The 25544-nt window shown below is 38.9% G+C and overlaps 1 protein-coding gene, 1 long non-coding RNA gene and 1 other non-coding gene across 3 annotated transcripts; 2 read left to right on the top strand and 1 right to left on the bottom strand.

Annotated features, from left to right (window-relative positions):
* Positions 1 to 214: 214 nt before the first annotated feature.
* Positions 215 to 20595, bottom strand: LOC146462815 (uncharacterized). Its single transcript, XM_085085095.1, has 21 exons — positions 20164 to 20595; positions 18610 to 18681; positions 17477 to 17559; positions 16060 to 16129; positions 15283 to 15398; positions 15001 to 15042; positions 14546 to 14637; positions 13754 to 13859; positions 11855 to 12061; positions 11365 to 11472; positions 10993 to 11098; positions 10231 to 10504; positions 8884 to 9188; positions 7817 to 7904; positions 7494 to 7512; positions 6318 to 6464; positions 4690 to 4842; positions 3667 to 3757; positions 2676 to 2774; positions 2209 to 2344; positions 215 to 446 (listed from the first exon to the last, which is right to left on the bottom strand). Exons 1-20 carry the CDS (start codon positions 20452 to 20454, stop codon positions 2219 to 2221), a joined length of 2595 nt encoding a protein of 864 aa, XP_084941221.1. The 5' UTR covers positions 20455 to 20595; the 3' UTR covers positions 215 to 446; positions 2209 to 2218.
* Positions 12107 to 12180, top strand: Trnar-ucu (transfer RNA arginine (anticodon UCU)). The gene has a single exon. It is a non-coding gene; the product is annotated as a tRNA-Arg (tRNA).
* Positions 18612 to 25544, top strand: LOC146462814 (uncharacterized). Its single transcript, XR_014857047.1, has 2 exons — positions 18612 to 18687; positions 24616 to 25544. It is a non-coding gene; the product is annotated as an uncharacterized LOC146462814 (long non-coding RNA).

The raw sequence follows: 25544 nt of genomic DNA, 5'->3' as shown, positions 1-25544 counted from the left end.
CATAAAGTAAGCCTGTCAGTGGGCCAGTTGATTAATTGATCGGTCAGTCAGTCAGTCATGCAGTCAACCCTCAAGCTTAACAGACAGCTGCTGAAGCGATCGGTCAGTCTAACAGTTGGTCCGTGGGTTTTATTTATTTATTTATTTATTTATTTATTTATTTATTTATATACATTATTTAAACAAAGCTGGGTTGGTGGACGGGTCGGTCGGCTAGTCGGACAGTCAGTCCGTTAACGGCCAGTCAGTTGGTCAGTCATTCAATCTGTAGACAGACAATCAGTCAGTCAGTCAGTCCACAATAATTGACTATCAAAATTCTAAGACAAGTCATTCATTGTTCAGCCATGCCATCTCAGGAGTCCGCTGCCTAGCCTATTTAAACATGCGTGGGGAAACATAATCAGTAGTTGTGTCAATCTTCTTCAGCTCATTAACGTCTCAAGCAGGAGGGAGAGGTCAACTCGTGGGCTCGGCTGTCCGGATGATACGGGCCATCGTGACGTCACTTCCTGTGAAGCGCGGGATTTCGTCCAGTTTCGAAAATGGCGCTGGTGATTTTGTTGCATCAAACGACTTTTTTTTCCAGCCAGGCTCCGGATGGGGTTTTTTTTCTTGCTGAATATATTTTTAATCTTCTTTTCTCGATACAGGTAAGTGTTCATTTATTTTCAAGCCATTAATTATGCTGAAATTATTGCAGTGAAGAGTTACGTGTACTTGCGCTGATTGGAAAAGCTGAAATTGTCCGCGCCAGAAAAAATACATCTTATTAATTATACAAAGTACTGGTGAAACTGACATTTGGCTCGGGACAAGGTAAAATCTTAGTGAAAACGTTCCAGTTGAGATTAGTAGGTTATATTCAACTGTAAAAATGATCAGCGCGTTTGTTTCGCCGAGTGAAAAACAGTGAAAATTATAAGTTTGTGTTTATTGCTGAAACTTGACCTGAAGTTATAGAATTTGCCTCTAACATTATTAAAATAATAGATAGATACAAAATGATGATTCAAAGGAGTCTATTTTAATTTACCCATGCCATTTAACCTTTGTAAAGAAGACTTTTGCTGAGCAACCTAGAATTTTGAAAAAGCTTGCAAAATATGCGGACGCCCGAGGACACGGACTTTCTTTTGAACTGATCATTACCTTTTGCGAGAAATTTCTCGAAATTTCACATCAAATCGTGTACTCCGGACTCAGTTTTCTGCCCAAACATATTCACAATATCTTCAGCTTTCTCTAGATCTCTGATACGGAGACATCATGTCATAGAAATAAACTTATGATCCACAAAAAAAAATGAGCAAGGCGACGATAAATGCTGTGTTTCAGTTGATTTACATTAGTAAGATGATGAAAGAGATAAAGTTGAGTTAAACTTAAGTACTAGTCCAGTGAGTAATTGAATCCTCCTTATGTATTCCAAACCTGTGAGAAAAAAACTTGTGCATTGCCCCTAGAATTGTGGTGTTTAGATACAGAATGTTTGGACTATTTTGCCTTGAAGCTGGCGTCAGCTGCTCGACCTCGCAAGGAAAGTCTTGTCATATTTTCCTGTTTTTGTGAGATAATTAAGCAAAAAAAGCAAACTCCATGGCCCATTAACAATTACCAACTGGCAAATTACTTAGTACTGAAGGGTTCTTTGCAACGTAGCTTGTCCGATAGCTGGAGAAAAAAGTGTTTTCGCCTTTCTTTTCGCGAGCGCTCGGCCAGACAGTAACGGAGAAATGCGTTTAAACCCACTGATCATTTTTATTAAGTTGTAAGATAATTGTTTTTAATGGCCAATCGAAAGCTCTTAACCACAGTGAGATCTCACTTTTCCCTCCTTGTTAAATTCTTTTGGATTCTCAAGTTATCTTTCTTCAAAGAGGCGCAGGCCGGCACTCTTTAGTCGCATTTGCTATCAACCAGTGTCAAACTTTTGCGTGTTTTCATACTTGAAATATTAACTTCATGAGCGATGATGCTGTTTTCATGTATTATGGTAATAGGTTAATACATAGCTATGATTCTTTGATGGCCTGGCGTAGAATTATTTGACTGATCATCCAAGAAAAAAATTTGGCGAGGTTGTAGTTTATCAATCATTCAAACTTCCCGGGTTTTACAGGAAGTGACGTCACGATGGCCCGCATCATCCGGACAAGCAATCTGATTGCGAAAAGCCGAAGTTGACCCCTCCCTCCTGGTCTCAAGTGACATAAGCCTAGCAACGAAAACCGCTGCTCCTTGGTGGAGGCGCAGAGACAGGTCTCGGTGGTTGAGGAAACTTTGCGTTCAGCCAGTCTTCAAATTCTAATTCCGACATCTCAACAATTTTTTCGCGAACAAACTGTCAAAAAAGAAGTGTGCTATAATTAGGATTATTTGAACTATTTGAAACCAACTGAGTTTTTATATCTACCAACACGCGGCCACTCCAGCTTGGAGAAGAAGGGAGTGCGGGAAGCGGGGTTTGAGGGGGAGTTGGAGAGTATTTACGCATACCGGAAGGGGCAAGCAAGTTTCAAATTCAAGTTTCAAGTTTATTTCTTGCCACAATAAAAAGAAATGCAAGACACTGTGATAATACAATAAAGATGGCAAGGAAGCCCGTGAGAAACCACCAGACTTTGAAAACCAAGGATGTAGTGCATTCGTAGTGAATGAAAAACGTTGCCTACCTCGATAGCTGCATTGATATCAGGAGCGCAGATTTCCCAGACACGCAGCGTGGATAAAACCTTCAGGAACTGACTGCTACTTATTTTCCTTCCCTCCAGCTGAATAAAAGAGGAAAGAAATACCCACATACTCGTTAATTTCCCGCACAGTTTCAAGACTGAGGGAAGCCCATTCATTCTCCTGATTTAAGCAGCACGCTTTGTATTCAGTGAGTGGCGATTATCCGCGAGCCGGGAAAAATGCAGTCTCTCCTTGGTATTAATTCTGTTGATTTGCAAAATTTCTACTTTCTGTGTATGATTTCAGGAAAAACTAAGAACAATTGCTCTCATTCCACTCAGTTCCATGGTTCCCGTCAGAGGATGCCTCCCATAACAGGCCAGAACAGTAAACCCGAAAACATCTCGTATGGAGACCCCGAGTAGAAGAGGCAACCTGTAAGCGAAGTTCTTCCATTGTCATGGAGGATTTTGCAATGTTTTAATCAAAACTACACAAATCTTTGGCAACGAACCTTATCTCAACATGAAATTTCTCTTAGAGCACCAACTTGAGAAGAAAATATTAAGTGATTTTGAGAAGAAAGAACAAACCAAAATCGTTTTCTAGTGATTTTTCCCAGTGCACAAGGAAACAACTTGAAAAAGATTGGCCATTTTTTGAGTCGCAATCCGATTCCATCCTGGCCATCTGCAACCAGAGATAATTAATCCCAGTTCCTTTGCACTAACAGAGTAACTGTTAACAAGACTTGACTATTATTTTTAAATTTTAAATCACATGTGAATGGAAACATGTGAATGGAATGGAATGGATATTAACAGTGTCACTATGAATGGCAATCCAAAGTGACACTGCCCCTTTAGGCTTTATTAATCATCAAAACGAGGTCATTGTGTCACGCGTGGTTGTCTCTTCAAATAGCTTGTTTGTCCAGACAGGGCCACTAAAAAACGAAGTGTGGTATTTTGTACAATCTGCAATACTTACCGACCCGTAGCTAGCGATTCGGTTTAAAACTATGGTGCAGTATCGATCTTCTTTTACTTCTTGTGGCAGATTACTAAGCAGGTCTTTGTACCTGAAACGCAATAAAACTGATGAGCCTTGATTACTTTAATTTATTTATTTACTAAAGTTTGGCACCTATCATAGCCTGTGAACAGGCTCCCAAGTGGCTGCGCTCCGCTCGCCTGGCTCGCCGATTTTTCTTTTTGCCCTGTACCCGCTTGGGAGCCTGTTCACAGGCTACACCCATCACGCTATTATGAACGGTCGGGCAGAATAATTACTTGCCGCATTAGAATACATACTGAAGAGAAACCAATTTAGTGAAAGATTTCCAAATCCATTACGCTTTAAATGCTAAATTTTTCGAACTTACAATAGCAAATTCGAAATTTTAGCGAGAGAAAACGTAAGGGAATATAAAAGCGCCGCTATAAAACTTGAATCTGATCGCAGATTACGTTTGCGGCCTGTGATTCGGAGATGGCATCAGCACTGTTACAAGACCTGGGCAGTCTGACTTCAACTATGCATCAGTTAGTTCCAACACTGTCCATCCTGATCGGGGTCTGTTGATCAGTTTACCACGTTTGAAGTTCTGTCGTCAGATGGCATTAAAAAATCGGAAAATTTAGAGAGTATGGAGTACGGGAGGGAAAGGGGGGGGGGGGGGGGAGGGAGGGCACCATCTCAGAATTAAAGACATTTGTATGGAACTTGGACGATCTTTTGCAGTCACTGGTTACTACATGCATGTACGGAATGAAACATAACCAAACTTGGTAAGCTTATTGATTTTTATGTTAATTATCTTTTTGGACATGGGTTCATTTCTAAATATGACGAAATTTGAACAACGCGTAAAGTAGGGCGCAGTCCCTTTATGAACTTTAGAACGGGGAATTCCCAAGTAAGGATGATCACTGCCGGCATTGCCTGATGTTTGGGCACTCCTATGAATTAGCAATCGCTAAATGGAGATCGTACAAGTCACGTTTCACAAACCATTTACACTCCTCAGTGACTCGCTGCCGCATCTCCTCGTTCGTTTCTGTGTCCGGCACAGCGCTACTGCTTCGCATCTGATCCAGTGCTTTGTAAATGTTGTTGAACGATTCCAGGCACATTAACTTCCGTTCCAACACTTGAAGGCGATTCCTGCAAAATCAACGAGCATTTAAACAAACTCTAATTTACTGATCAGATGGCGTCGTACACCATGACAAGCCAGGTCTAATATAAAACTACTAGCGTTCTATCACGAATGTTGTTCTCTTGTTGGTTAAGTTATCTATCTATTCTGTTGTAGATATTGAGTAGATTTATCCGTGTGTGGTGTGACCTATTTATATCATTATTCAACAAAAACGTGAACCTGTCTTGTTATTGGGTTTTGAATGACTTAGATTAATACTTAAACGATCAGATTATTGGCTCTCGATTTCTATGCATGATAGAAATTTCGAACTCAAAAGCTAATTGTTATTATTAAAAACTAGATCATTGTATAATGAAATTCCATACTGAGTTTTGATTGGCTTATCGGCCATGGTATATGAGCCATTATACCATGCCCGAGTAGCGACCATAAATTGTTTTCTGGTTGCTCTTGAAAAGGAAATCAGCGAGGCCTACCAATATTACTTGATTGTTTTTAATAAAGCAATTATTCCACTCGCGCTTGTTGGATATGAGATGATTATAGCCAACTCGGCGCTACGCGCCTTGTTGGCCATCTTTCATCTCATATCGAACGCGCGCTCGTGGAATAATTGTTAAATATATGCGCTACGGAACAAGTTGTAATAGGGAAATTGCTTTTGAATGGGTTCCTTTCAATTAATTTCAAAGGGAACAGTTTTCTTTTTATTTACCAGAAAGTTACCTAACGCTACCTATCGTTTACCTATCGCTACTTTTCTTCGAATACTGTTATCAGCTAATTACTTGTAAGACAGTGTGTAACTATTCAGTGTGTAACCATAACCTTGACTAAACAGATCAGACTTTTGAAGTACGCATGTAGTCCCCAATATGATAACAGTAAGAACTGGACTTCCCTCAGTTTAGATTATTATCACTTTTTCGAGTATGGAAATTTCAATCCTTGCCTTCTCGATCCTCATCTCTCTCGCACTTTTATTAATATGTTCCTAGCATGACTGAGTTGAACCTTACAGGACAACCACTTTGTCGCCACGTGATCGTAATCATCCAATCACAAAAAAATGCTACGTTTCTGATGCATAACTTTACACACGGCAGTCTGTGGCATTTCTCTACAGCAAGCCGCAAAAAAGTTCGAAAAATTCATCTTCCAAACCAGAACGCGTACGGAATCAACGAATGCTTTTTAATCGACTTATTCAATATTCTTGTTTTTCACGATACCATGTTTCCACGAATAGCGCAGCTTCACTGCTCACGATATAAGTCACACACAACGCACAATTCCTTGATTCGCTCTGACGCTGGCCTAACGCTGGAAACGTCAGCTGTCGAATATCTTTACGGTGGCAAAATTACCTCATCATGACAGTTGATTAAACCATATTTTCGTTTCCACCGCACAAAGGCGCAGCACAACAATTTCTTTAAAGACTAACCCCCTTATAAAATTGCTATGCTCTCACCTATCTCTCACTTCCAAGTTGTCGTGTAAGACGAGAGCTTTTTCCTCAGCCACTTCATTGAACTTAAGTTTTGAATCAATGGGAACTTTCTCTGCACGGTGGTCTAAGCTTATGGCACCAAACGCAGCGATGGCTGCCGCGGCAAATCTGAAGATCAAAAGATAGGAAATACGCAAAATAAGCAAAAATAACAACAAAGGTTAATTTCGGGATTAAATTTATGTTACCCAATATTATGTTAGCTCCTTTCTGGCGTGTTTCAAAGCGCTTTCATTGCCAATTTTAAGGTCGGTTGTAGCAATCACAGTTAAACTGTAAGGCAAATCAGAATCAACGTTTCAAAGTTGAAGAAACTAATTGTAAGCTGATGCTTTCAACGATCCGGTTGAACTCGGTGTACCAAATACCTCTCGCGCGATTTGCACCATGGGAAGGTTGATAGATACCGCACAGGTAAAGCTGCATTTTGGGTCCAATCATTACTGACATACGGCTTTACAAGGTTTTTGCTGCGTGAACCATGAAGGAGTATTACAACTCTCCCCCAGAATGAGATTCTAATTCATTACATGGTTACCCCTTACATTTTCTTGTTAGTAACCATTTATACATTTACGTAATGCATCAGTCAATTCTGAAATAGTGCCCATCCCCCCCCCCCCCCCCCCCAAGGGCTGACACCCAGGCATAAGCACTTTTGGAAAATAAACTGATAAATGCCCCACGGTGTAGACAAACGAGATGGTCAAATGCTCCATGGTGCAGTTAAAAAAAAGAGACGTGAATATCTTGGTTTGTGGGCTTACTTTTATTCTAATAAAAGCTCATTCACGCCAAACTAAGCCTTGGATAAGTCCTATTTCTCAGTACAGTGGCAATGACCGTTCGTTCTGAGGATCTACCATCTTATCTATGTCCTCATTCCCCAGACGTAAGAAAAAATATATATATTACTTTTGTTGATGAAATTACCATTGAAACGAAAGCGACAGTATTGTGGGGCAAAAATCACGAGGCCATCAAATGCCCGGGAGTAGCCTAATACAGACATCATGGACGCACAAAGCTGAAAATGCCCCACTAATGCCTGGGTGGAGGGGGGGGGGGGGCATTGCTGGAGTTTATCGATGCATAAATTGTGACAATAAAGAAGTGAATTCAGCAAGTAAATCTCACCTTTTGGTGTTCACTGCTCCTGTAAAGATCAAACCAAAGAGAACATCAATATTTACTGCACATCTATAATTATAAATTGTGGCAAGTTCTTGTACAAATCGTGGGCATTTTTCACGACGTCAGTTCCTCGCGTTAAAATTTGAAGTCGCAGATAAAAAAGAGGCTAATTGACAAAATAAAAACTCCAACAAAATTATCGAATTCGCAAGCTTTGGTGCCACGCAATACCAACCTTCCAAAAGAACATATCTTAGCAGAGTAAACAAAATGGCGCGAAAACCGTGATCAACACAGTTCATGAATGTCAACAGTGAACCCCTCACCTGTCGCTTGAACCCAAGCCCTCACTCGTGAATCACTGGCCGTTTGCTGTTCTTCAGGTTTGGCTGCGAACTTTTCCAGTTCCTTTTGCTAACACGAAAAAAAATGTCATTAATAGAAATGATGTTGACTGCAAACAGTCTCTCTTGTGCTCGGAAATCCGCGCGGGAAAACGAAAAAAAAAAATCAAAAACAAAAACAAACAAACATTTTAAAAAAAACCGAAACCCGCGGGGGAACACGAGAAACGCACAGAGAACGACTCGCGCGGGCGTTTTTCCCGCGGATTTTCGAGCAAAAGAGAGACTGCAGTCTAGAAATGATGCGAAGCCAGTGCGCATTGATGAAACGATCCAGGACGAAAGATGGCTCACATAAAAGTATCGATTCCAGCCTATATTATAATTCGTTTGATAAATTTCCTGAACCCTACGAACTTTATAACAGCATCTTACAGTGCAACGAACTCAACCGGGGCCACCCAACGTTGAACAGCCAATCACAAGTCACATTGACAACAAAGGAGTCTGGCTTTGGTAGTTTGTAAGCCAATCAAAAACGAGAACATTTCTTTAAATTTGCATTAAAGTGTCGATTTTTTCGGTGGGCCTGGTTGAGTTCGTTGCACTGTAATTTATTCCGCCTTTAAATAAGGTGGAAAACCTGGGGTTCAATAGGCCAACGGTTATACCTCTCAGTGCCGCCAATCATGGCTCGTTCCTTAGAGGATTTGGATCCTTGTTCACGGTCTACTTTCAATATCATCAGTTTGTTGTTGGTTACACAATTATAGGCATGATTGGCGACCGCAGACTGAGACGAAATAGTTATAATTAGTCGGGGTACGTTGCTGATGTTGTTGGTGTGAAAATTCATACAGTTAAGGCCCTTTATTGCGGACACCCTCGGGACCGCGAGTTAGTGTCCTTAATTGTGGGAATTTACTTCAGTCCAACGTCTGTAATATATTTTTTCCGGAGGTTTAGTTGCTGTCCGTATTATCGGGGTGTCCGCAAGGCGAGAGTTGACTGTAGTTCGTAAGGCGTAACCAACAAAACTTTTCACTTACCGAGAGCGTGTTCTTGAAAGCCTTAGCTGCCCTTGTCTTCGCTCTAATTTTCTGTATGGCTTTGCTCGGATTTGAAGGTGGCGTATATACAGTAGTAACCGTGAAGGACTTCTGTTTTTGAAGCTTTGGTGGCACTCTTTTATCGTTCCCTCCTGGCGCTCCATTCTGTAAGGCCCCATTTACGTTGGTGCCAGTCATGGTAACTGGTAATGCCCCTGGTGTAACTGGTGTCTGGTCATTTATTGGCCCGGGCGGTGCTGATACGGCTCTTATCTTTGGGTCCAGAAAAGATACTGTCGGGCCACCTTGAGATTAATTGAAAAAGTTGAAAGTAATAAGAAGTATGAATCATTTTTACACACACAAAATGGAAAATGGACTAAAGTGTGGCGTGTACAGATGTCATGTGGGGTTTTTATTGTATTCTCCTTTTTTCCGTTCTATATCAGGTTTGAAGATGAAAATTAACAAAAAAATTTACAATAAGACAAAATGGATTTAAACAACGGAACGATGGAGATTTACTCCCTTGAGTTATGTAAATGAACGTATAGAACCTTCGAGGAGTACTAAGAAAGTGATTTGCACGTATAGTCAAACTTTCGCTGAAGGATATCTCTCAAACACTTCTCCTAACCGGACATTTAGTGGAAGTGCCAGCCGCATACAAATATTCTAACTTGATCTTTCCTAAGCAGTCGATTGGACGAGACAATTACATTACGGGTCAGTATTCTCCCCTAAAATTCTACACCACACAAGACTTGCACTTTTCATCAACTTGCGTGTGAGAAGTTTTCAGAGACATTACTGAGAATTCAAAGTAATAACTAGCTTGCTGTCGTTTTGTTTACTACGCAATGCAATTGGGTGACAAAAGTCGGGCCACTTTGCGGCATTTGTGACTCCATAAATTAGAAGCAAAGCTTAAATCAATACTGACTCGTCGCATGCGTTTTCCCGCGCTTGGCGCCGGTTACATGTACAGTATTTGTTTCGAGTTCTGATTGGTTCATTGCGCTGTCTAAATGTACGTCTGACGTAATTGGCTAGGGTAATATTACTTTGGTTTGGCTTTACGACACACAATTTAAGACCGCTCTACCAGCCAACAATTGAGTTTTTATCCCACAATTGTTGTACATGTATTGTAAAGCTGAGCAGTGGTATTTCATCTCAGAGGTGATGTTAAACTGAGAAGTTAACGCCACCTAACTGGAAATTCTATTAATGACTGTACTAAGTTGTTGAATCTCAAGCTTGAAAAAGACAGTCATCGTTTCCTTCTCAATCTCAGTAAATAATTGAGGATTTCCAACCGACTTCGCTTTCGGGATTTTAACTCACCACCACTTTTTGACGCATTATGATGACCTTCGCTCCCATTGCTTTCCTGAGTAGTCATTTGATCTGGCGCATGCTCCGTTTGCATTTCTGTCCGTGATGACACCACTGTCTCCGCAGTCACACTTGTGCCACTTCGTGGCCGAGCCTCCGAGGGAACACGAAGAACACTGGGTCCTGCAGTGGAGCCCGGGACACCGCCGTTGTTTGCCGTGGAAAACCGCTGGATGAAATTCGGATGAATGGAAATTCGTCTTGTGCCTCTTCGAGTTCCGCGCTTGGAATTGGAAAGAAAAACTGTTAGTTTTCCTGACTGGTTGTATGAATAATACTAAAAACATATTCTCAAAAAGTGAAAAAGCGAAACCATCACCACCACACTCATCATCATCATCATCACCATCACCACCACCATGGTCAGCATCATTAACAACATTAACCTGTACTTTCACGCCCAATAAGACACAGGGTGGACGCAACATTCTTGCATTTCCCACAGCTAAAGTTTTCGCTGAAACAAAACTTTTATTTCTTTGACTTAAAATGCACTGTATCTTACACCACGGTAATCAGAAGCAGGGACTTGGGATCGGGCTTGTTTCAGAAGCATCAATTGGCGAAAGAATGCAGTTAAGTAAGTTTACGTTGCCTGTTCCATCTAGTACCATGTAGTAAGCAGGTCGACGATGTGAGAGTATAAGAGAGCGCCAAAGGAACATATGAACGCTTATAACAGGCTAACGTTCCTTAATCGGATTATCTCACCTGTGTAAACCGTGCAGGGTTTTGTTTAAATGTGACCCAATCTTTATCAGTAGCTTTGTCTTTCTCTACTCTTTTTCGGATTGTCCTTGGGTCTTCGTTTAAATCCCTGAAAAAGAAAGAAATCGATGTTATCCATGTCTAATATAATCAATGCAATCAATGCAACCATTGATCATCGGCAATAATCAATGACTAATCAACTGATTACCCATGATTGCCTATTAATTACTCATTGATTTCATTGATGTCACTGATGTCATCGATTAGTTACGTCTGGTCGTCACCTCGGCGCCATCCTTGCCCCCCCCCCCCCCCCCCTAAGCAGCCTTAAAGTAGCTGTCATTTACTGACAGTCTCTCGCGTGGTACATACTTTAATTTCCAGCAGCTTGTGATTGGTGGCATGACAGGCGGCTGCTGATCCTGGGACATCCCTTCTAGAATCCAGTTCAGCGCGCACAGCTGACGAAATATGTTTTTCCTGCGGGAGATCATCATGAAACATTAGTGAAGTAACTTATGAAGCGCTTTGGAACTTAGCAATTGATCGCCGTAGTGGGGTACAATGTACATACAACGGCACTTGAGCAAAATTAGAGAGTAATTTTTTTTTTAATGAGAAAAACAACACTTTTGTATAATGTTGCATAAGAAATTATTCGCAGCTTTTACCGCGCCGTCAAAAGCAAAAGCATCTTTGAACTTACCATTATTTCCCTTTTTTACGAAAAAGAAATAAAGACATAAATTTTCGAGGACTGGTTTTACAGCTTCTCGTTTCCTGACAAACCTATGATTTTCCCGCCAAATTGTTGTCATTTACCACGATGCACTTAACCCTGTGAAAGGTCCATTGCACTCACCTGTCCGTGACGTCATTGTAGTTGATATTTGAATACACCGGGGAATATGGTCTCGGACTCCTCAGCTTGCGTGATCTGCGACTGCTTTTAGAAACAGTGCTTGGTGCCGCTGACTTGGGTGGGTGAAGAAACCGCCTGGGGGTGGGGGTAGGGCTGGATGGTGCGCTTGTCATCCCTCTGTCTGTGCCTGGTTGCCCAGTAGACGATCTTCAAAGTATAGAATGTTATAAAAAGATGAGTATACCCTCGACAACCCCCGTGGCGCAATGGACTAGCGTGTTGGACTTCTAATTCAAAGGTTGTGGGTTCGAGTCCCACCGGGGGTATTGTTTTTATTTTAACGCACTGGTTCATCTGGGCAAAAAATATCGGAGGGAGAAAAATACATTTTGGATAAATTTTAGTGCAAATTGCTGGAACTTGTTTTTGTGACATCAAAATTAGAGCCCACCCAGAAAAATTCGGTTAAATAGTTTTGTAACTCTTTAATAAGCAAGAAATTTCATCAAAGCGAGGAGGTTTTTACTGAGAGATGTTTTCACACATTTTTTTTTATTGTTTACGAAGTAATTTAAAGGTACAGACTGTAGTATTCCTACAAAACACTGACAAATTCGCTGTTATGCGAAACTATCAATTGCCACCAAAATAAATAATTGGAACCTTCTTCATACATGTACCAACCTGCGCTAAAGTGGATTTTTCTTCCGATAGCGCGGTAGGCTGGCGAGGGCTACCCCCTGTTCCAGTATCTTTTAATTATTATCGGTTTTTTTTTTGTTCTTCCTCTTCGGAAGCTTTCGTTCGCTTCTCGTGCTCGCTTCGGAAAGGAAACGACTACGTAGGCTACCTTCTACACGATTTTTCTACAAGTAGCAGTTCAGTGAATTGGTCATCGGTGGCATTACAATTTTTGGGGGCGTCGGGGCGTTCACTTTCTGGCAAAAACTGAATTACAGTGTATACTGCAGGAAGAAACCTTGAACTGTCCTTTTTGGTTTAGCTGAAACGGGAATTTACAGTGGAAGGAAAGAAATTCAAGCGAGTATGGCGTTCGAATATAGGTGAGGTTATTTATTCATTTTTTGATCCACAATCGCTTGGTATGCACATTAAATTAATATGTCTTATCACAGCGTCCAATTTTAAAGACCATGAGTTTGTAATTCGTCTACCCTGCTAGCAGGGTATAATTTTTGTTGTTTTGACAGGGGATCTTTAGCTCATAAAGATTATCATGTGGGTTTAATGGATTATCGTTGCCTAAAGTAGCGTTTTAATCTAGACAGGAAAATATCGAAATCCTTCGCTTATTCCTCTCTCTTTGTAACAGGGAAGTGTCAAAGGCTTTTATATTAACAGATAGCTAAAAGTAATGGTCCATTTTGTAGAAAATTACAGTCAAGTGTGCCAAAACTGTCGAGTCTCTCTTACCATTGATAACCAATTCTTAGAATATAATTATTCTAACTTGACAAACTTTTATTATAGGCTAACTAGTCACATTTTTCGTTTCCAAAACGCGTCGCTAGGCCAGATCATGAGTTGACATTTACCTTCAAGAATTTAGTTGACATTTTTATCTCGATGTTCTAGAATTATTATAGGTATTGTAGCACCATTTTCAACAAAAAAGATCCAAATCTCCCGAACACTTCCCCTTTACTTTACACAACTTTGAAATACAGTACTTATTCCTTTTACAGGAACCCAGTAGCCCTTAAATTTTAATACAGTATGTTTCTTTGCTATCGCGAGTACAGTATTCGATTCCCCCAATACCATACTTCATTAGTAAAAAAATTATGATTTCAAATTTAAGGTCGACAAGCAAGACATTCTAAGTGATTTATTTTGATTTGATACCATTAATTTTTACCAGCCATGAAACTGACTTGCCTGTCAAAATCAAAGTCTGTTGAGTGGGCAGGACCGGGAGGAGAGGATACTTGTAAGGTAGGCTGAGGTGTCTGAGAATTCCCAAAAGCACTGTTGGCAGAGGAACCTGAAAGTAGACAATTAAGTTCAAATGATGTAAATATGGAAAGAAAACTTAGCAAAATGCAATAATTAAGTACATTGCAACCTTATGTACAGATACATGTAAGGGGTGGGGGGGAATTAGGGAGTGGGGGGGGGGGGGGGGGGTTGAGGGTTGGTGGCGTGAGCCCAGTGGAGTAACTGGCTCCAATAAGCTCCCAGTTCGTATTGGTGGCTCACTGGCTGTGTTGTAGACAACACGCATATATCTCTTTCTTCTTGTGTTCGGCCAAAAGTCTGAGTAAAAAAGGAAAATTGCATGCTGGCAGTCCAGGGTTTCTTGCAGAATTTTAGTCTGAAAATGTGTAGAGATTTTAATCATTTGGAATTGTAAAATTGAATAATGTTTCACCTCCTAGTCTTAACTATTATTAACAAAACTTGGTCATGGAAAAAAAAGGAAATTTATGGGCTGAGCTCTAAAAAATTAAATTGGGTAACGAAAATATATTTGCATAAAATATTTTCTTTGTCTTAAAGACAAGAGATATTAGGGTAATCATAAAGAAGCAAGACACACACACCAAACTTCAAGGATTAACCACCCCATGCCATCTGACCCGGGCCCCTCCCCCCTTCTTGAGATGGTGGATTGGAAAATCAGGCATAAATGTCTGTACTAAATTATTTCACTCTTACATCCACACTTACCTAGCTGTTTCCATCTTTGGCTACTCGCTGATGAATGTGAGCTTGTTGGTCTCTGTTGAAATTGCTGTGCCAGATCAAGGGGCTCGCCATAACTACACAAGCAAGATTCAAATGTATATATTAATAAAGTGAAATTTTAACTTTTCCATTGTTTCTTTTAAAACTGCAGTGTGCAGTGAGTTTAAATTAATAGCCTTGCATTGTTGGAAAACAAGTCATTTTACCCGGCCTGTATACGCACATGGGGGTGTTTCTAAATTTTATAGATCAGCATTGTACATGTCATCCGAGTCATGTTTTCAGTTACATGTATGTCAATCAACAGTACCCCAGCAGCCCATGAAAATTTTTAACTGATCAATTCAAACCTTTTTTTTTTTTGGGAGGGGGGGGGATGGGGGGACGACTGCACTGAAACACTAAAAAAAGATAAGTTAAGAGAACTTTCTACTTACTCCATGTCTTGAGTTGGACTGTTAGGAGCTGGAATCATATAACTGTATAAATTTAAATCAAACATATCAGTTTACATGTAACATTATTAAATAAATTAAGTTCAATAAATAATCAGTTGACAGTGAGGATAATAATTTAAGAAAATCACAGACAATTTTGGCTCGTCATACAATCTTTCCTCCCCAACGTCGGGGAGGAAAGACTGTGTGAAGAGCCAAAAGAGAGTCTGCGAGGGAGACTACTTTATTGATCAAAAATGTTATATTTGATTTAATACATACCTTTTAAGTTCAATGTCCAATTCATCATCAGAGTCTTCACTATCAGTTGATGCTGGTCTCATCTGATTCCTTGCAGCCTCTTCTTTTTGTTTCCTTTCCTTCTCAGCCTCAGCATTCTAGTAAATAAATGAATCAAGTGTTAATTTAAATGAATAAATAATTATAAACAGAACAATATTTAATAAATAAATAAATGAATAAATTCAAGCCACTTTATGTATATAGCAATTGAGAAAGATATATGCATGATGTACATGAAGACCTTGAGCTTCATTTTGCAGCAAGATTTCATAAATAATTTTATAGTACTGTACATGTAGTTGAAGTGTGTCTTAATTAAAAAGTGGATTGGATTCTGTTTGTTAGGACTGCAAAATACTGCTAATTAACCTGATGATTCCCTAAAGAGTCGTTTGACCATAAATTTTAAATGTGAAAGGTAAGAGTAAAGTTGAATTTATATCGCTAAAATGTTCAACAAATTGTAGAAAGATCACTCATTAGAGAAAATTAATTCAAGCCAATTAATATTTAAATCAGTTATTAATCATTCATTGTCCTTGTTCTGAGAGGTTTTTCTCTGTGGGTTACTTAGGTTTAATCCCCTCTGCTAAAAAAAGAAAAAAAACACGAAAGAAACAATTACAAAATAAAATTCCAATTCGACTGGACAGTGTCCCCAATAAATCGTCTGAATGAAGGCTTAAATAAAGTGATTTATGCATGTAACTATTTAATTAATCATTAATTTATTATTTCAATCAGATATTTACTCACCTTTCTGTTCTGCTCATCATGTATAAGCCTGTACAGTCCAAAACCAAGTCTGACGGCATGAATCATTTTCCTATTAATAAGAAACACACCTTACAGCTTAAGCATTGTAATTATTAAATATTATAAGTTACAATTTCATTTTTTATGATAATAATAATGTTATTTGTAAACTTTTTTTTATTTTTCTTCTTCCCTCACCTCAATTTAAGTTAGCTATATGCGGGTGGAAGAACTTTCATAATAATTTATTTCCTTAATTGTGATATATATAATAAAGTTTTGTCATTGTTAAAAAATGCTATTTTCTGTTTGCCACATTCCATCGTTTTTGAAAGTTCCTTGAATATGCAGGGCTGTCAACCTCCCACGTCTTCAAATATGGAGAATATGACTTCCCAGCCAGCAACAACAAAGCGCCTTACAGGGGCGTGGCATCATGCCTAAATTCACAGCTTCCGTGGAGGGGGGGGGGGGGGGGGTATTCCTCTATAAAACATTATTTCAAACAACGCTAACTATTTCAGATGTTATTTTTGGAAAGTTGAGTCTCTGACAAATAGCAAACGTCGCCAATTATCCAGCAGATTACAGACATAAATATGGAGACAGAAAACTCCGGTTCAAAATCGGGAGATTACAGAGTGACATAAATCTGGACACCGGGAGATACGATTCAATATCTGGAGTCTCCCGGATTATCCGGGAGAGTTGACAGCCCTGAATATGGAGAACCCATTCTAGATCAGGAGTTGTAAAACCATGCCCCGTTGGGCGGCACATAAATTACTGAGTGCACCTGTATACATGTAAGGGAGAAACCCCCTGAAAGGTCATGCATAATCACGGCCAGTACCTCATGGCTGTAAGCCACAACTGCAGTCATAATTATTTTGTTGAAACTTTTTACTGAGACCACAGATACATGTAAATCACATCTTGCCTCTCCCCTCCTTCAATGTTACATAATGGCACACTACCATAATATTTCTGTCACTCCCACTTCCTAAAACAAACAAATTCAACATTGAAGGAGAGAGGGGGACCCTCAGCATGCAGCCTTGAATTAATTAAATTAGGTGAGATTAATTAATTAAGAATTAGCTGAGATTTAAATTATTATAAATAAATGCACCTTATTTAAACCTTTGACCCATAATATCAAAGAACAAATTCTCTTACATCTCCTATCTTGTCCCCAAACTTTTCTTTAATATAAAGGTACTGGGGAGAAGTTATTAAAATATCAAAAAATCCAGCTTTTGTGATCATATTCTTAATTTCACATAAACCTCGGGAGTTCAGAATCAGCATTGATATTACAAGGAGAAATTTGATGCTGATCACTGTTAGGGCTTAAAGGGTTAAATGCTATATTTTTATGCAATTAAATAAGTACATGCACAATGCTTAAACTAACCTTCCTTTGTTAACTTGTGCCCTGATGTCATTTATAACCTTTGGCTTATAGTTTGTAGGCTGAGGGACAATGGGCTGTTGATCCTTTAATAAGAAATATTCTTTTTAACATCAACATTAATATATCATAAAATTAATTACAGAGGCCCTATTAGCCTGGGGGGTTAATCCCTGGTGCTGTTAATTCCCAATAATTTTGACAGTATCCTGTAATTGATAATAAAAATATAATTTTTTTGGCATCAAGATAATTTGCAAGATTGCAGTCATCTCCAATTAAAATCATTATAAATGATAAGTTATTACTTATCCATGTAGCTGCGCCTGACAAATTACTAAACCTAATAATAATATTGGCTCATTGCTAAACCTTTTTAACCTAATGTTAACTAGCTATCTAAACTAAACTTAAAACTAAAATTAAACAGTCTGTAACATAACATACACTACCATTAAAAAGTAAGTTAACTACGTACACTGCTGTACCCTCTCATGAGATGCGATTCACACCAGGGGTCCTTCACATATGCACACAGCCTTTATCTGTGCTTTTTTTAATCCTTGGCCTGAGTCAACAGGACATCTGATTAAAGTCTATTTTCACAAAGTAATAAAGTATGAAAGTAACTCTGAAGAACATCCTGCAGTACTCAATATTTGAGTCATTAACCAGGAGATAGATTTATAGAAACGTTTTGAGTACTGTTGCAGGATGTTCTTCCGAGTTACTTTCGTACTTCATCACTTACATTTGTTGGCTGGAAATGGTTTCTATTTTCACAACACCTCAAAATTTCAAGTGAAGCATTCACAACCCTGTATAATAAATTGAGTACATCTCCATGGAAGAGGGATCTTTAAGGGTGAGAAGCAAGTGCCATGGAGCCAGGAAGAGAATACAGAAAACTAAGAGAAAGCTAGAGCACAGAAAAGAAGAAGGTTTTCAAGTCAGTACCATGTAATATTCGAGGACTCTTTTGTAAATCACTTATTAGTGACATTGATTTCCTCAATAAAGATTATTATTATTATTATTATTATTATTATTATTATTATTATTATTATTTATTAAAGGAATCCATATCCAAAAAGTAGACTGTTGCTAATAGTTTTAATAATAATTATCATTTGCACCTTGGATTGCCGCAGGGATTCTTCATCCTCTGATTCTGATTCACCCGATGATGATGATGATTCATCTTGAATCTACAGGTAAAATTTAAGAAGAACACTTCATCACAATTAAAATTCTTCAAATTGATGACAAGTAACATGTACATACAGCAGTGTAAATTAAGACATAAATAATTTATTATTAAAGGTAAAGTCGCACTTCTAATAACCTAAGTAGTTAACATGGCCAGGGCTTCTCCAGTGGTTTTCGCATGCATGAAGCAACCCCACCCCCCCAACCACCCACGGCCACCACCGTGTGTCCCATGAATACCCAGAGCAGTATGTCACCAGTGCAAAGTTCTAATTAATGTCTTAGAAAACAACACTGACAGTAATTGAGAGACCAACCTAGCCTTGAACCTACAGCCTTCTGATTGTCTGACCATCAGATCAAAGTCCAACAATTTCTAACCACTTTTAAAGCACCATGCACCTACACATACATGTAATGCCTTCACGCAACTTTAATAGCAAAGTTCTATACAAAAATACATGTCACGAGATAAAGCATTTTCAGAAAATATATATCCATTTATATATATTCACCATGGATGGCACTGAAAATACTAGGGGAGGGAGTGGATATTTTCCAAAACAACACAAGAACAATATCTGTGGTACGTGCTGTCACGTGCCTGAAGGGTCAAAGTCGATCGTTAGTTCATATGGGAGATATATAATTATTACGGCTTTGGTAGTGGTCAGTCTGAGCCTCTCTTGTTGTTTTGATTTGTTTTTTTGTTTAGTTTTGTTTTTCTTTTCCTGCTGCAAAACACTGTGTTGCACGTTCACAACAACAGGCGCAAATTACGGCCGATATTAGTTGGAATCGGCCGGCTCTAAAAATAGAGCTTGCTCGACCGTCTCTCCGGTGATCAATCATTCAATGGACGATGAAATTAATTTTAGTTTCTCATTATGAATTCGAACGCTTAATTAAACACTGTGTTTACGTATTAACTCATCTCTTGAATCATTTAGTGCTACAGTAATGCATTATAATGTACAATTTGGAATAATCGCGAAGTGGTTTGAAGAACGCGAATTAGAATTTTTCGAGAGCGACCGCGGTAAATTGTTGCCTTCGAGGATGTCTTACATTGCAACAGTGCAAACAATAATAAATTGTCACAAACGCGACAAACATACATTGAGTTCTTGACGCGATAAAAATTATAATTACTTAGTAACATTTCGGTAGACCAAGTTTATTTAAACATACACAATTTAATATTTTTACACAAACGACGTGCCACTGCGTTTCTGCAAACAAAACGCCACTCGACTAGCGAAGTTAATAGGAAATCCATTCACGGTCACGTAGGTTCATTAAATTAATATTTTATTACACAAAAAGTTAACATTCTAACAAGCTTATGTAAATTCGTACATTCGCGGCGCGATGAAACCATCTGTAAAGCACCCGTTTTAAAAAAGCAGAGGCCGATTGAAATGTTAGGACATCGATAGCTTAACAATTAAGAACGTTTACTCAGAAAATAATTATCTAACCTGGTTATCTTGTTCCGTTTGCTCCTGGCCTAGCGCGCTCAAAATAAGCTTCTTATCATCCAGAAACACCTCTCCGACCGGTTGATACGGTTTGTAAATGACCGAGCGATAACCACACTTGTTCATCTGGTGTCTTCGTCGTTCATAATTTTCCCTGGCAACTTCTTTCCTCTTTGGAACTTCGCAAGTGTAATTCTTCGCATTTCGAGCAGTAATTTTAAGCCCTTGATGTGAAGGAATGGGCAATGGAACCGGCCTTATATAGGAACGTGGATTTTCCGTATCTGGCATATTCTTGTCTACACGATCACACAACCGAATCTGACACAAAATGTGGCGGAATTTTGTCGCTCGATAACTGCCATGTTACCAAGCACATCACTTGCTCTTTCAGTCGAGTGTGTTTGTCTTACAAGGCCTCGTTGCATAAAATCAAAAGAACAAGGGTTATCACCATAGCAACTATAAACAAGGTCTAATATTGGCAAGGTACAAGCACAGCAAAAGTTCTTTTGTAAAACTTGAATGAAATGTTTGAAAAAAACGATCTTTATGCTTAATCTGCAGTCAGGAACACATATAAAAAAGAAGGAGGAAGATGGAGAAAGGAAGCAAGAAAATTTATTTCCTGACTAAAAAAGGGTAAAGTCAAACGTTTTTGTCAGTGATCGACTGAAAGCCATAGAAAGATCAAAGAATGGAACGACAAGAAGCCACTAGTAGGTTATGTATTAAGGTTTAATCATTTTATGGTCTGTAAGAGTATAGACCTTAGAAGACTACCGCTGAATTGTTTTTGAGAATAACATGGAAAAAATATCAGCGGAATTGGTTTTATTTTCCATTGACAAAGCGCGCGGGTTAAATCTGAAGTCATTGTACTCTTATAGAAAATAGCTAGGAGCCAATCAGCGTGCGGGAATTTTGAGAGTTATTGTAAAGAAAGTTTTACTTGTCTCGCTCAATCATGTTGATTGATTCGGGTGAAGGAAGAATCTAAAACAAATGATCTCATTTCCGATTGGCTGGAGAGCATGCTCACCTGAATTAAGGAATGGTTCTCACATAATATCACCATTTTTGGGCACTTTTTGTCTGGCGTTTTTACTCCAGTTAGTCTGGCTTATAACTTTGTCATAACAAATGGGGGAAATTTTTTTGACGATTTACCATGTTAGCTGTGGTCACATGATCAACCACGCCCTAATTTATGCAAATTTTATATATTCCGATTACAACCTGGCCCCAGTTGTTCAAAGGCCGGATAACTTTATCCAGTGGATAAGTCACTATCCGACAGTTTCAATCTGTGCAAAGATTTTAGTATTTCGTCGTGTACAAGCAAATATACACACTCTAACCACAGTCTAATTTAGGAGTGTACGTAAACCTTGGACAACGTTTTTTAAAACGTGAAGTATATTTTAGACCCTGAATAGTGCCTTATCCAGCGGGTAAAGTTATCCGGCCTTTGAACAACTGGGGCCTGATAATCAAAGTCAAAAATACTCTTCTTTGTTTTCAAGTCTTAACATTGCATAGAATTACCCTAAATTAACTGGGGTTTTTGAAAACGTTTTATGTTGCGTAGTTACTTAGTCTTTTTCTCTCTCCTTAGTCCTTCTCCAAACTAAAAATTTTCATAATTTAACAAAAGTAGATAAATTCGAAAACCCCGATTAGTTCCCTAGACCCTTGGACCAAAGTCATTCATAGAAGGTAAGACCACTAGCAATTCGTTCTCCTAAATTGTCGTAAAATTAAATCGAAATAAAATTTTAAAATTGGGCGTGGTATCTCACGTGACACAACTGCAACTTCAGTGACAATAAAACGAAATACTTTGTGCCGAGATTCTTGGCTCTTTCAAACTTCCAAATCAGTACTTTCCATTTCTTCTAAAATAGACCACTCCTCTCCAAATCTATCGAGACCCATTCCTTAATTCACGCGAGTGGCAAGTGCACTCGCAAGTTTCCAGAAAATCGCTCTGCATGCGCGAGTTTCGTTGAGTTCTCCCATAACCCAGTGAAAATAAGCTGAGATATTTTTCCGCGGACATTATCTGTTCTGAAAAGCAAACAGTTTTCCGAGAGCGAAGCTCGAGGAAAACTGTGAGCTTCGAGGAACAGATAATATATCCAAGGCGAAAAGCTGAGCATATTTTTAAAGCCAAATGGAGGCTATTGTGCTTATTATCCTTCAAATATTTTTCGCAACATGCGGGAATTGGCAGGATCTGCCATTCTGTCATATATATTGTCTTTCAATATACAGATTTCACTTCAGTTGAAAGCAATTTGTTTGGGGAACTGTTTTGAAAACGCTCCGTTTGCAGTGTGGAAAGCTGAAAACGGTGACGTAAAAAGCATCACGTGCCATCGGTTCCAGTCCAAATCGGAGCATGTATCCAAGATGGAGGATAGTTAACACATGCACAATCCCAGGTCCCAGTCGTTTCATCGTTTTCAGGCATTTTAGTGTGGACAGGTGAAAACGATACAAAAAACGCTAGTGTGGATGAAAATATTTTGCTTCGTTTTCGCCGCGATGAAAACGGATACTTTTGAAAACGCATTAGTGTGGATGGAATTAAACCTGAAAGCGAAAAATTGTAAAGCATCGCATTCCGTAAAATGTATAAACCACCGTCCGGCGCTTAGTCGTTCTGGTCCTTTTATGATCTCGGGTTCAATTGGAGCAGTGCTTAATTATATTGAAAATACAATTGTGGAAATTGACCAGCCGAAAATAACCTGTGAAGAAATCGAGGCAGTCGAATACGACGCCCGCCATGCAGTTGGTTTTGCTGGATTTCACTCAGAGGCCTTTCTTTGCTAACGACTTGACGTTGAATGGTGCCAGCAACGAAGTTGCTCACAATCGCTTGATTGTGAGCAATCAAGCAATTAAACTTGCGGCTCAAGAGTCGGGAAAAGCTTCTTCTCTTCGTAGTAAATTTTGACATCGCGGGGTATCATGGCTGGTTTATGTTTCGTGGACGAGATTTTGCCTTCGCGAGCGAGCTCGACCAGCTGAGCAATGATAGCATCACTCAGTACCTACTTGAACTCTGTCAGCAATGGTACTGAAATTTATGTTTTCTTTATTCAAATACATTTCCAGGCCAGAACAAATTGCTCTCATTGAATTATTACAACTGTCATTTGCTGTCGATGTAAAATCGACGTAAACTGTTTACTTACTCTTGTATTGTATGGCTTTCTCCTTTCGCCATACTGAAAGAAAATAAAAAAATATACTATAAAATGAAATGGGCCAAAACTTTAGTTTCGTCTTTCATGTTCCAGTTTTGCCACATTTCTAATTCAAGGACTGTTCGTCTTCCTGTTCAAAGAGTTCAAACCAAGCGAAAATGTCGCAACGAGTTTGAGTTTTTGAGCATTGCGTTTACGAACAGCTTATCTTCAAAAACGTTTATAAAGTTGTTTTTTTTTTTTTTTTTGTTTTCTGGTACTCCTTTATCGACCAGCAGGTTTATCTCTTTTTCCGTTACAAAAGCGAATCGTTCCCCTTATCTTGACATAATTTTAATTGCAAACTTGAAGCATCCACTATTTGAAAATTGGGGAATAATTAACAATTATTCACTGAAGTGGAGGTGAATAGTAATGGCTATTTATTTAGCTAGCCGCGAAGCGGCGAGGTTTTATCCATCACTTTCACCGACACCGAGGTGAGCAATTGTTTTAGTCTATACCACACAAGCTGAATAACTAGCGGACCAAAAAATTATTTTATTTCTGACAATATAACGACAAATGGTATGAAATTTTAAAATCTAGCGCGCCATGCGGTAAGTGATTTCTTATTGTAGAAAGTTCCGTCTCGCTTTCTTGCAGACAAATAAAACTTTTGGAGACACTTGTTTAGTTCCTGCAGTGTCATTTCTTCAATTTTTCTATGTAATCTGTCTCTTTGTTGCAACCATGCTGAAAAATATTATAGATGTTTCATTGTTTTCATTGTTTTTTTAGTGCTCGCCAGTTTTCGTAAACAAGGGATTGTATTTTCATTTTTCACCTTAGGGTATGAGGTTGAAAAGACTAAATAACATACCATTCAATGCCTTCAAGACAAACGTTGTTGCCATTTATGTATTTTTTTTTTAACAGCCAGTTCGTTTATCGAAATAATTTCCTCTTAAGTAACCTTGGCGAAACGGGAAACCATCTTGTTTCTCTTTGGCTGCTTGGAGGTGAATAAAACTTGGCTAATCACCACCGAGCTAGCCAAACAGCACGCCCGTTTAGTTCCTTTCACTTGTGTGGTATATACTAATGGAAGATATCCACCTCCCACTTCGTGGGTCGGTAAATATCCACCTCCAGACTACTATAAATAATTGTTAGGTATTGTTAAATATTTACCATATAATGTCACTAAGACTGAAACAAGCTAACTCCCGTGTACTTTGTCTTGCCGTCGTAGATACTGATGTCCAGATGCTGAAAACGTGCATGAAAAACACTGTTGAAAGGCGCCTTTGTTAAAATCGATTTACGTCAAGTACCTTGCGTCGCGGGCCGGCCAACTGCCTCCGTTCATACGCGGTTGACGACATACTTAGGCTATGTTCTATGGAAAGCGTAAATAATGTTTGAAACGTATCAAAATCTGATTAACAATATCAACTAACTCATCTGAATCATGCAGGCCTATCCTTAACAATTAATCGGTGTCCACAGCAACAACTAAGCTATCTTGCAACTCATTTCGCTTCTTCCATCTTTGGACATTGATATTCATGCTTCGCTAAAGTTTACCGTTTCTTTTATAAATAACTCAGCGGGTTTAAATCTCCTCGCATTTCTGCGATCGCTCCTTTTCCCTTTTACTCCCACGGACGACAAGCAATGATTCTTAGGCGTTTTCTGATCTAGAGGCGGCTGCAATTATGGTGGCGCTTCTGCCAACGAGATGGGCCCGTTCAATATCGGGTTCTACCTCTCGATTGAATTTGTATTTAAGCACTAGTTTAATTTCAACGACAGCGCGGTGAATATATTTTTAGTATTTTTCAATCCAGTGGATAGCCAGCCCCAATAAGACACAATGTTTCTGAAAAATTGGCGAAAAACTTGCGAACAAAATAGAGGAAAGTGCTGGGAGGTGAAAAGCAAATATTCTGTGGATTTTGAGCAGACAATCAAAGCGCGCGAAAAGCACTATTCATTGTTTTTTTTATGTATTAATTAAAAACAAACTAAAAAACAAACTATACATGTCGGGCGCTGTCAAAGCGTTATTCTTTGTTTATACCGCAGCTTGTAATTGAATATTTTACACATTGATGTTCCATTTGTTAATAAACCTTAAAGTTAAATTTTAAGAATATTAAAACATTCTTTTTCTATGAA

The sequence above is a fragment of the Pavona decussata genome, unplaced genomic scaffold (assembly GCF_977016875.1).
Source record: "Pavona decussata unplaced genomic scaffold, jaPavDecu1.1 SCAFFOLD_184, whole genome shotgun sequence".
NCBI lineage: Eukaryota > Metazoa > Cnidaria > Anthozoa > Scleractinia > Agariciidae > Pavona > Pavona decussata.
Note: the sequence above shows the minus strand (reverse complement) of the source record. Positions and strands in the feature narration are given on the sequence as shown.

Bases quoted from the DNA above. Each gene is read 5' to 3' on its own strand.
- LOC146462815 (XM_085085095.1), bottom strand. From the start codon at position 20,454: ATGCCAGATACGGAAAATCCACGTTCCTATATAAGGCCGGTTCCATTG. The intron at 15,043-15,282 runs GTATGTATTAAA...AAATTTATACAG, and splicing joins TTGGACATTGAACTTAAAAG to TTATATGATTCCAGCTCCTA. The intron at 13,860-14,545 runs GTAAGTGTGGAT...GTCTACTTTCAG, and splicing joins CCAAAGATGGAAACAGCTAG to GTTCCTCTGCCAACAGTGCT.